The sequence below is a fragment of the Aplidium turbinatum genome, chromosome 3, assembly GCF_918807975.1.
Source record: "Aplidium turbinatum chromosome 3, kaAplTurb1.1, whole genome shotgun sequence".
In the NCBI taxonomy this organism is placed as follows: Eukaryota; Metazoa; Chordata; class Ascidiacea; order Aplousobranchia; family Polyclinidae; genus Aplidium; species Aplidium turbinatum.
In genome coordinates, this window is record NC_137474.1 from 8,445,784 (window position 1) to 8,457,842 (window position 12,059).

The 12,059-nt window shown below is 38.0% G+C and overlaps 1 protein-coding gene across 1 annotated transcript; it reads left to right on the forward strand.

Moving 5' to 3' along the window:
- Positions 1 to 945: 945 nt before the first annotated feature.
- Positions 946 to 9,640, forward strand: LOC145767493 (uncharacterized). The gene is made up of 10 exons (XM_082579327.1): positions 946 to 1,207; positions 2,346 to 2,480; positions 3,033 to 3,181; positions 3,746 to 3,986; positions 4,386 to 4,536; positions 5,230 to 5,336; positions 5,792 to 6,004; positions 6,404 to 6,613; positions 9,061 to 9,171; positions 9,279 to 9,640. Exons 1-10 carry the CDS (start codon positions 1,020 to 1,022, stop codon positions 9,439 to 9,441), a joined length of 1,668 nt encoding a protein of 555 aa, XP_082435453.1. The 5' UTR covers positions 946 to 1,019; the 3' UTR covers positions 9,442 to 9,640.
- Positions 9,641 to 12,059: the final 2,419 nt, after the last annotated feature.

The window sequence follows — 12,059 nt, forward strand, 5'->3', positions numbered from 1 at the left end:
GAAGTATTTGGAATGCAGGAATGCCAAGGGGGTCTGGGGGGCTTCGCCCCCTAGAGGTTGGATTGACTCTGACTGCTGCGCCTCTGGGCCCACCTACTTGCACAGAAGGGAAAGTAGAAGGAAAAAGAAAACGTGGCAGACAACTAAAACGATGGCAAGACAACATCCAATTATGGACCGGACTCAACTTGGCGACACTGGGTGAGTTGGCTCAAAATCGCCACTCTTGGAAGCAAATAACCCATGTTGATGCGCAATCTGCTGCAGGCGGAGATGATGATGAGCCTGAATAGAAACTGGCGAGTAGGCTATCTGTATATCTTTGAAGAAACTCGCATGGCAAAAATACAGTAGCCTACAGGTGAAATAAACTGCACAGGTCAAACTACTGTGAATAAATAAACAACAGAAAATAAATAGACCACTTCAAGGCAAGCAATTGCCGAAAGTAAACACCATTCCTCTTTTCTAAGCTTGTTGTTGAAAACTCCAATGGATGTTCACTAAAAAACTTCAAAATATTTTTTTATTTAACTTTGTGATGTAGGATTGAGCAACGCGTTTCAGATTATCACAATCAGACCTATTTCAATTTAAAATCAATATCGTTTTCATTCCATCTAAATTACTTGGCAACCTTGGTTGAAAGTCTGCAATAACTCAAAATTGATGGTTTTGCGGTTGTCTCGAGTTTTTTTTCAAAGTTTCAAAAATTTTAGCAGTCACAAATGTTGGTTTTTTGAATTTTTCAATTTGGTGCAGGTGTTCAGCGAGCTTACTCATTATGTCATCGATGTTGGGTCTGACAGCAGTGGAACGATTCGGCTAATTTTATTGGCAATCCATTTGGGAATTTAAAGATGTTTGGCAACACTATTAACAATCCACATTCTGCAAATCTGCATTCTGCAACTCTGAATCCGGGAAATTTACATCACTTGAGAAGGTAGGTTGTGTCACGCTGGTCATTCGCATTCAATTTTACAAGTGATAAACTGTCAAAACCTACTGTCAGAGAAATGTTTGCTATCAATGAGTGCGGAGATGGAGGAATTAACCATCAAACACAAGATTTTCTTTGGAACCCGTTGCGATTTTCCCAGTCAACTCCGCAGCCTTCAATTTGGAAATATCGACGATTTTTCGGAGGAAACTTTCAAAGTGCAGCTTTACCTATTTCGATGTATGGCAAGCTTTTACGACCAAGGTGAGCTAGGTTTAGTACATAATAATTTGACAAATTACTGGGTTGTGCTGTCACCCCTGGATTAACCTACAGAATTGTGAATTAAAACAGGCCACCACAGAATTGAAAATTTTGTCACAATAAAATACTTATGGAATTAATAGATGAACACTTTAATAGTGATTATCGAAGTGGTGTCACGAACATTGTGCCAATAATAATATGTATGAGCTGTTACTACGGGTACTTTTGTATTTCTTTTACATTTTCTGATGGCCATTGACTTTAAACTGGTTAGCCTACTGTTTATTGGTGTGATGGCATAGAAGCTATTCAGGTCAGAAACGAGAAGTTTAAAGATGTTCAGCACTTTGCAAATATGGATTGTTTTGTCAAATTTAATAACCAGTGGTATAACATCCACTCAGGGATATGTAAAGAAAGGTATACGAAGGCTTTTGTTACGTCTGACAATAGAAGGGCTTTTGTTAATCGGTAATAATCTGTGTTTATCGTAAAATGACAATTGGCACCGATAGTAGTAGTTAAATAAATCTTGTTATGATAACTTGCATTGCGCTATTAGCATCAGGCCTGGATATTCACAGCATGCTCGTGGTTGCTTGTTAATTCAACTACTCATATACAGTACTTGCTTTACATCTAGCCTACTGCAAAGGCTTTCTAAAGAAAAACAGCTTACTGGCAACTTTTCAACTGCCTTTGTAAATAAGTTTTCTTTAAATATGCTCTAGGTAACATTTTCTAACTGTCTTCTGTAGCTCATTGTACCAGTTGCATTTCAAAACATTCTATAATTTAAAAAAAAAATGCTTAAAGCACTACAAACTACCGCCCTGGTAGTGTCATGAGAATAAGGCAATCGCTGCGAGCCTTCATATCCCCTTCTCTAGATATCCCTGCATCCACTGCATTTCTCACTTCATAGATAAAGAAATTAGATGGATGTAGACTGCATACAGCTCATCCTGTATTTTTAAGGAAATAAGCCTTATTTGCCTTATTTGCTAGTTAAGTATTGAGCTCGTGCATGCTACATGTCTGGATAGTTATTTGCTTTAGTTCAATGTACATTCTTTATACGGAACTATCTTTTGATACAGGGTTTTATTATTTACTTTATGCATTACTGTTTCAGCATATATTACCAAACACCTGCTGTCCACTCACAAACACCATATCTGCAATCTACTTTGCCATCCAACAGAACCACATTAGTTTGTTATCAAGAGCCCAAACTTTTTCAAGATCATAGATATGGCAAAAGAATCAGGTACTGTATCTGACTAGACTGCTTCATCGTTATTCGTTTTGATTATTTTGTCATCCTTATTTGAAACAATTTGTCATATTGTTTGTCTACGTATATTATTGTAGTTCTTAAACTGTGTTACAAATGCATAGCAGTCGGAACAGATGGAGACATTTTTAATGTGTTTTCGAAACTTTCCTGTATACGGTAATGTGATAAATATGAAAATGTTGATCGTTCAAGGGAGATTTTAGGCAGTCAGTGGGTAGTCTTGGTGTACTGAAACCTAAAACAGATAGCCTATATACAGAACACAAATTAAGGAATTTTGTTTCTATTAAAATGCTTGTGCACATCTTATAGTTCTAACTATAGAAGGTTCTACCTGCTCAATACCCATTGACCAAATCAAAAAAGCAAGCAAAATAATATTCAACTTATTTAACAATTAACAAAAAAAAACTAAAAAAATTCTTTGTGTTTCTGCCTCAGTCAATATCGCTGTTTCAGTCTCAGTTGTTTGAAGAAAAAATAGAAAAAATATTATAGTTAAACCCTCAATTTGCTTCACAGGTTCAAGCAAACTACCTCATCTTTTTCTGTTGGTGCAGGGGATGGCCTTCAAGGGATACCTGCATGTGTGTCCACTATGAATGATGCTTACATTTGCAAGAATGAACATTTTGACAGTGTTCAAATACAAGCCAACAACAATTTTAATGGTGGGGTGTAAAAGTTTGTAATGATGTTGATTGTGAGTAGGGGAGAGTGTGGACTGTGGATTGTCGGATATCAGGGCTAGTTGAAAAATAAAGATTTTTCCACCTTTGCCAATTTTTTTTAAATGTCTGCTGTCATTATATGATGCAGTTTGTCAGTCCATGCTTGTTTTGCTTTGCTGGGTAAAAGAATGCTCTTGAATCTGATGACATACAATCTCTTTTGTGGTCAAAATTATAAGTTGTTTTCTTGGTTGCGCTCTCAGCAGAGAGTTGCCTACTCAGCAGAGAGTAGGGTACTTTCCGCTGAACTCTTATGAACAGCAATGAACTCTTTAGTATAGAGAAATCTACAGGATAGATCATGTGGTTTCTTGAATAAAGGCCGAAAAAGGACAATTTTTTGGCTACCGTTGTGCTATTTTGATGAAAATATATAAATTTGAATTCTATTTTAATAAGTGTTGCGCCTGATGATTGTTGTCTTGCATTAGGTGGCTGGGACATAACTTGTCTATGCCAGTTTTACTGCAAATGCGATCTTATGTAGCCTATCTTTGCCTGTAGGAAATGACGTTTCAAATCTACAAGAGCAGAAAGCTGAAGTTACGGAAAAAGTGACAAAAGTTGAGCATATTGAGATTGGAGTAAAGTCAGAAGTAGATGTTCAGGAAAGTAGTGAAAAGGAGAGAACAACTAGCAGCGCAGACGAGGAACCGCCGAGAAAAAAAATGCAACTTTCACTGGAAAAATTCCTTCATAAAATAGTGGACCTGTACGACAAGCTGCGTTTTCGAAACCGTTGCAGGTTGAATAGAACCTAAAATAACAATGTTAAAGCTACCTACATTCTAAGTTTACAATAAACCCTTTTTTATATGTAGCCTACAGTCCGGCAAGGCCAGATTAAACAGGTGATATAATATAGTTCCCGTATTAAAGTAGCACTTGAGCCTCGAAGTGGGCGTGTGGCTAGCTTAACTTCTTTTTCCGGAAAAAGTCTTCATCTCATTTGGTGAATTTTACAGTCTATTGTTTAAGAAAAACAAGTCATAGACAAGTAAACGCTGATTTTTTTTGTCAGTTGAGTATGAAGACTTTATTTCGACATGCATTGTCTTTGTGGTAGGCTATACAGTTTTTCAAGATAAGTGTCTATGAAGCAATCTGTTTTAAGACGTTTGTAGCCAGGTTCTTTTCATTTCAGTTCCGCTCAATACAAGGAAACCATCAACAAGTTGTTGGCGGAATCTCGCCATTACTTCTATAAGTTGGAATCCACAGCTTTGTGTGAAATCTTGACGGAAAACGATAGCTGGGAAAATACCGAGCGCGTGGCTGAAATTTTTCACCACGATGTAAGTAGGAGTACGCCACGGTTTCACTTTGTCGCTGTCTCATGTTGAATTCATGTAGCAATTTCTGCGCTATTTGGCAGAGTTATAATGTTCAAACCAGTGCAATCCTAGAAGCATCTGTAACTTTGCAGCCTTCTCCGCCACGATATCTTTTTGTGCATATCACTTCTTAGAAACTGCAACAGCAGCTTTTTACCACTATGTTTGCATAACAAATAGTACCGGTAGCGTAAAAATATCAAGCTGAATTGCTTTAAGATTTTTGTTGCAATCAAAAGTCATAGGGGAATATTTACTATCAGCTAGTCTGAAAACTGAGCTGATCTTAGAAAGTAGGATGCTCATTGCTGATTTTAAAATGAAATGAACATGATTTAGTTGTTCAACCAAAGATCACTTTAAACGTTTTAAATTTTTATTCCTTATATCCGTTTACTTTGCAAGATTTTTTAGTTCTTATTATTTTGCTTTTAAGCCTATCTTAGTCATTTACTCTACAAAAAATTTACGGCTATTTTTATTGAATTATTATAAACAATGTTGTTGTTTATAGGCCTTCTTAGGCCTATAGATGCTATTCATATGTTATTTGATACCACCTTCTACACTTCGTGTATCCCGCAACACATGACGATTCAGACAAACCTTTCCCCAGAGAGTGTCATATCTGAATAGTCTCTTATTAAATTCCAGTACTTCTCAATGGCGGATATTCTTGCGGTCTATCTGCTTCAACTCATCCACGCTTACAGCGAATACGGCTTCATCAATATCGACCCATCGGGTTCGAATCCCCTCAGGTGATGCTCGTAGCAAGAGTCTGGTCAGTTTTGTAAATTCTGCGTGTCATAAATAATTACTTTTGTCTTTTTTTTTACGTGAAAGCTCATTTAAATCGATATTTGAAATTCATTGTCAACAGACACTTGAATTTTTTTTACTATATTTCTCGTTCCTTATTATCAGACGACTGGAATGTAAATTATCATATTTTACTTTAAAACAATTTCATCTACTGTTAGTGTTTCAGTCCTCTTTCTTACTCCTTTATTGACAGCCATTAGGCCTACACCAAGGTGCAATATTCAGTATCACTGCAATATCAATAAGTATCACTATGCACATATGGATGCTTTATGAATTCAAATCGTTAAAAAATATTTTCCCCGATAGTCATGCACAGTGAAGATTGGTTGCGCTTTTGAACGTTTCTCATGTCACGCTCATTGTCTACCACCTAACTCTGTCGTTCCAGCATGTCCTCTTTTTACCGTGGAGAGTTTCGCATCGGCCGTGTCTTTCCCGGGATCTACCAGATGCATGTCACGTCCTACCACTACACTGCTTGCACGAAAATGCTGCAAGTTTCCACTCCGTGTCCACTCAAGCGTGACAGTCACATGAACGTGAAATGTCACTGGCAGAGTGGCATTGACGTGCATGCTGACATGCTGCATTGGAGTGAATGGTAGGTCTTTAAAAAAAAAAAAAAAAACATACAATGAAAGTATAAAAAATCTCAAACTTTCGACGCGTCTCTTCACTAAGACTAGACTAGAAAACTGCAATGTTGTTCAGTGCTGCTGGTCTTTTTTATTTTAATCTAAAAAAACATATTTTTTGCCCCGCTGCAGCAGGGGTCTTGCATCCGTGGCAATCTGTGTTGGTTAGTTCCACAAATTCGGATGATAACTCCTTCTGACGTGAATTAGATCGACAATAACAAAAATAAACTGTAACGAGAAGTCACTATCACTGAGAGATTTGTGGTATTCACTCAAATTTGTCAACCAGGAAAAATAAAAGATAATCTACAGTATATTTAAAATCACTGTTGCTATGTTACAATTTATTTACGTTTTTCAAGCAAACTCTGCGACCCTTTCCATTCCTTGAAGTCGCTCAAGCATGAGGAATCAGACGATGACTTATTTCTTGACAACAGTGATATTATTCACTGCGTCACGTCCCCCGACGTCATTGCAACGTCACAAAGCACTGAGGATGCAACCAATCTTTTGAAGATGTTGAGCTGGAGAGTGTGCTATGTGCAAAGTCCTGACTTGGAAGAAGAGAAGTCAGTAAATATTTAGATCTTTCTCTTTTCTATAAGCTGTATCAAATCCATCCAAATCCAATTCACTTTGTCCATTAATGCTGTTCCATGCATCTCGTTTAGTGCAAGTTTTATATACGAAGCATTTAAGACTGGCACGTTAACAGTTTTTTACCCGCTTTTCAATCACGGTTTTCTAACCAGGGCCATTGAAAGAACAATTTTGGCCCGGCCGGCATGGATGAAAAGCCCGGGCCCCCTCAAACTAAAGAATTCTAAAGAAAACAATAATATACCAAAGAATAGGCTTACAAAGTGTTTTTTCGTTCTTAGGCCCTCTGAAAAGATTCCGGGCCCAGCGATGGAGGAACCACGTGGGCGCAGGCCCACCTACTTTATTTTCCAGGTAGGCCTGGGCCCACCTACTTTATTTTCTAGGTGGGCCTGGCCCACCTACTTTTGAAAGTCAAATTTCTTTGAAAAGGTAGCGAAAACGGCAAATCAGAGAGGAAGCTCCAAAAAAGGTCTTCATCTCATTTGATACACAGTAGTTTGATTATATCTTTGATAGCTCAATGATGAAATCCAATTTTCAAACTTTTCTGTTGAGTCCATTATTGATGTGCAGCACGTGTGGGTGTGGTTGCGTGTGACTGGTGGAGAAATCTATCAATCAATATAATTATTTTCTATGCTCTCTATGGTTAGAACAGTGATATCATTACATATGCATGTACTGTCTGTATAATGCTGCATACTATTACTCCCAGGTGGTATTATAACTGTGTGTGTATTGTTGCCTTTTTATTTGTGTGTACATCGCCACATTTTGTAAAGCGCTATAGAGCAATTGAACCATTTTGTATTTTTTTTTTTTACCAAATTAGGCTCAAAAATGGAAAATTTTACCTGTTCGCACGAAAGGCAATTATGAAAACGCAATGTGTAAACCAGGGGTTGAAAACATTTTTCTAACAGCGGGCCAAAGCCAAACTTTACATGGTCTTGGCGGGCCGTAGCCTATTAATACCAGTTTTGATAGATTCAGGGCATGATTTCAAGGCGTTGACCTAGCCTAATGCCTTCAGAATATCCTTGACGGGAATCAGCTGAACAAATTCTTAAACATCCAAATCTTTGTTTACTGCACGCACAAATACTGCCAGCTCAGCTGTAGGCTTATCTGTCGTGTCTGTGCTCTCATCTATTGCAAAAGATTTAGGTAGCAAAAGAATTGTAGCTAGCAAAATAATTTTCTGATTCATTGGTTTTCCTTTCCTTTGTAACAGAGAAATTTGCTGTTTTAAAGCTATTTTTGAGTAGATTAACTTTACCGTTCCTTGTTTGACCAATTAACTTGGAAAAAAATAATATGTTGTGTATCATAATGGCGCTTTATGTTGAGTTCTTTGTTTATACAAACAGAAACGCTGCAAATCAAAGACGTGGGCCTACTAAAATGATTAATGAAAAGTATTTGTTCCTCCATTTGTTCCTCCATTAATGAAAAGTATTTGTTCCTCCAACAATAGCAATATCAAGTGAATTTAAGCATTAGCCTACAGTTAGGCTGTACACTATATACAAGATAAAAACAGTGCACTTTTTTCTTCTCTCGTCCTTTGCTTTTAAAAGAGAAAAAGAATACGTCATAATCAGTCAAATAGTGTTTCAGATTAAAAGACCGGAGCCGGTCAAATAGCCACTGCCTTCAATGTGCGTTATATCACTAGCCTATCAGTTACTTTACATGATTTTATTAGGTTAATAACTTTTGCTTCTTCTTCTTCTTCTTCGTTTGAACCTTGTTCTTCGCCACTTCAAGGGTCGAGGGGCTCTGCCTTTTACCACCCTTGGGCAGTGGCGGCGACGCGGTTTAAATGTTTGGGCAGGTGTCGAGCAGCCATTGAATTGATTCGTCATCCAGTTCACGCAGTCCACGCACACCATTTGGCGCATGGTAGATGGCGCAGTTACAGATGGTGTGGTCTGCGGTTTGTTCCTCCATGCCACACTCACAGATCGCGGATGGAGCCATCCCCCATTTGTGCATGTTGAAGCGAAATAGTCCGACGCCAGTACGAAGGCGGTTGAGCCGCACTTTTGCTTTTGCTTTTGCAACTTTTGCTTAATGTCTAAATAAATATATACAACTAAGGATAGTGCTGTTATGCCAGTGTTTAGATACCATGGTGTTTACTTGCTGTATTCTGAAATGTAAAAGTGGATATAAAACAACTAAACCAACCACCACTGAAAAAATCGCATTGTTCAAATTTCCAACTGGTAAAATTCAGAGATCTTCAGAGATCCCTGTCAAAATATATTATACTTTAAAGTGCAGCGATTAGTTTTTATTGCTTTTAGTTTGGCCTACTTCATCTTTGAATGGTCAAGCTTATTGCCTGGCAATTAGTGCAAGTAGGCCTAATCCATATTTACGATTGTGCTTTTTTATTTTGTTTCAGCTACTACCTCTGTTGCAAGGCGATCAAACCATATTTTAATGAACCTGAATATATTTTTCAATCTGACTCCTTTCAGTATTTCTTTGGTAAACTGACATCACCAAAATTGAAGTAAGTACGCAATAAACAAATTTATGAAAATTATTTGACACCTTGTTAGCCTTGTAGCCTAGCCTACTGGTTAAATTCGGTCTTTTAAAAGTGTGTTCATTTTGCAGTTTTACTAATCCAACATTGGAAGAGATAGCACTCGACTGTCGCCCTTCTGGACGATTCGAAGTTCTTCATTCTTTCGGTCATCAGCTCCCTCTTTATTCAGTTGCCGTTGGTGTTTTAGTCGATTTTTTACGCCACAAAAGATTTCGAAAAGCTGTGTTCTGAAACAGCATATGCTACAGGCTTTGAATGGAGGCTTGAAAACTACAAGGCACAAAAAAGAACTGAGATAAAAGTTTGCGAATGAACGGTGCCTTATTTGCAAGTTGTTATTTAGTTGCTACCGTTGTTATTTGTTGAATGAAAATCCTTTATTTTTGCAGTAAATGTTGCTAATCTGGAACTTGGCCCGTTTTTCGCTTTGTCACTTGGTTTGCATTGTAAGCCTACAGCACTACAAAACTCGCACACAACGAATGAGCATAGTCCTATAACGGATAACAGCTTGTCGGTAGTGGGCCAAGCAATTCTCCACAAGCACAGAAAAAAAAGGTTTCAAGCTTGGAAAACCTGCAGTCTTTGAGACTTAAATTCAACAATATGCTCAAAACTGATGCTTTTGTAATGTAAAAATAGCTCAACAACAAGGGTTTTTTTAAATCTACGCCCTAAATGCATTTTTAAACCACATCGCCCATGAAATTAATGCAAATAGGCTAGTTGAGCTGTGTAGTAGTGTTGGGCGGAGTGTGATTTTTGAGATTCCTCCTTCATGTAACCAGACTCCAATACGACTCCGAAAAATGTCATTTAGATCCCAGATCCATTCCAAAATTTAATTCTTGAATAAACGTGACGGCTACTAGCAAAAAAAATGCAGTCTACCAGCCAATGCGATAATACGAAATAATTCAAGGGTGCAAAAATGTTGATCAATCTTAATATCACGTGAATGTTTTCAGTGGCGCACATTCAAACGCATTTTACCGCTTGGTAGAAAGCTTTTTTTTTACTTCTACAAACATAACCAGGGCCGTTGAGAGGATATTTTGGGCCCGGTACCAATAAGATTCTCAGGCCCCAAATCAAGAAATTTTTGAGAAAAACGCATAATGTCCAAAGAATACGCGGTGGTTTCTGTAAATTCCCGGGCTCCTAAAATTATCTCGGGTCCAAAAGTAGCCTAACCCAGATTTCCTGTCAATGCTACTAAATATAACTATAGCTACGGGACGAATTTAATTTACCTAACTGAAATGCAAGTTGCTGAACCAGATTTCGAATCCATTCCGCTCCGAAATTTATGAAAAATGAAACTCCAAATCCAATCTCTAAAAATCGGGCAAACTCCGGCTTCACTTTACGCTCAACTTTACTGTGTAGCCTAATAGCGAGAAACTTCATTCTAGAACTGAAAGCTTCTTAGTTTTGGGAATGTTGAAATCTCATTAGCTTACCAGTGCCTAATAGTCTAAAAAGGCTACATAAATTTTGCTTTCCTGTTATATTATAACTCCGCTGATTATTAGCCTACTGCAAAAATTGAAGTTGTTTGATGGAGAAGAAGGGAAGTCCACTTTTTCTCCCACAAAAATGTGCAAAGATGAAGAGAGTGACATGCAGGCCCGGAGATAGTTTTGATTGTGAAAGATGCAAGATGATTGAAGAAAAAAGGTTGGTCCTGTTGAAAAGTTGAATCAGCGAATGCATTTTACTATCTTGGAGATAGCCTAGCCTAGATTGAATGCCAGTGATGGTGGTTGTGAAGCAGCAGTGACTGCATGAGTATAAGGTTTGGTTGGGTGAAATTCAGAGAGTGTCGAGAGCTGTTATATTGTAGAAGATTTTCGTTGAAAATAAGAGGAAGAATTTATACTAGTAGCGTGAAATTTGCAATGCTGTACGAAAGTGAGACATGGTGAAGAACTGAGACAGCGATGGTGAGAACAATGTGTGGTGTGAAGCTGATAGACAAAAGGAATACTGAAAAACTTATGAACTTGCTTGGGTTGAATGAGAATGTTGTTGAGAAAGTTGGCGAAGGCGAATGGAGTGAGGTGGTATGGTCGACATGTTTTGAGAAGGGACGAAGATGATGTTTTGAGAAAAGCGCTGGAGTTGCGAGTGGAGGGTCGTAGAAAACCAAGAAAACGTGAAAAAGTTGTGGAAGAAAGCAGCAAGTTGGTCTTAACAAAAGAGGACGCGTTAGACAGATCGATGTGGAGACAGGGTGTGAAGGCGATTGCGGCATGTGGAGGTGAATCCGGGCACCCTCGGTAGCGGAGACATCACCGGATTAAAACTGAACTCCTACTACCGTCATCAGAAGAGTCAATTAGCCAGTTTTATTATGTCTCATTACAAACTTGCTTTCAAGTTTTCAACAAGAAATATTGAATTGCTTTTTAAAACTAACTTTATTGCTTCTGCACAGCTCATAAAAATGCAACCGTTTGTAAATCAGATGAAGCGACCATTCCATCAGCATCAGGGTTCCGTACTGGAGGATTATCCAAAAGCGGACGGACAGCAGCCTACCTTCAGTAGTTTAATATTTCCTAATCTTGGGCTTGGCTTTTGTTTTTCTTTTGAGAGTATTGCGGTTAGCTGTGGTTTATCAGTCTTGCACTAGTATCAATCTAACACATTTTGCAGGGAATTTGAGTTTGTAAAATGGTTTTAATCTGAAATGTCCAAGAAAAGTGTAGTAAACTGCAGGATTAACTGGAAAGAAAATTAGCCGATACGCCAACCGCACAAATATGAGCTTTGATTCTTGCTAACAACACAGAGCTCAATGATTTAATTTGTATCACTGCCTGCCCTCTAGTAAAATAGCAAAA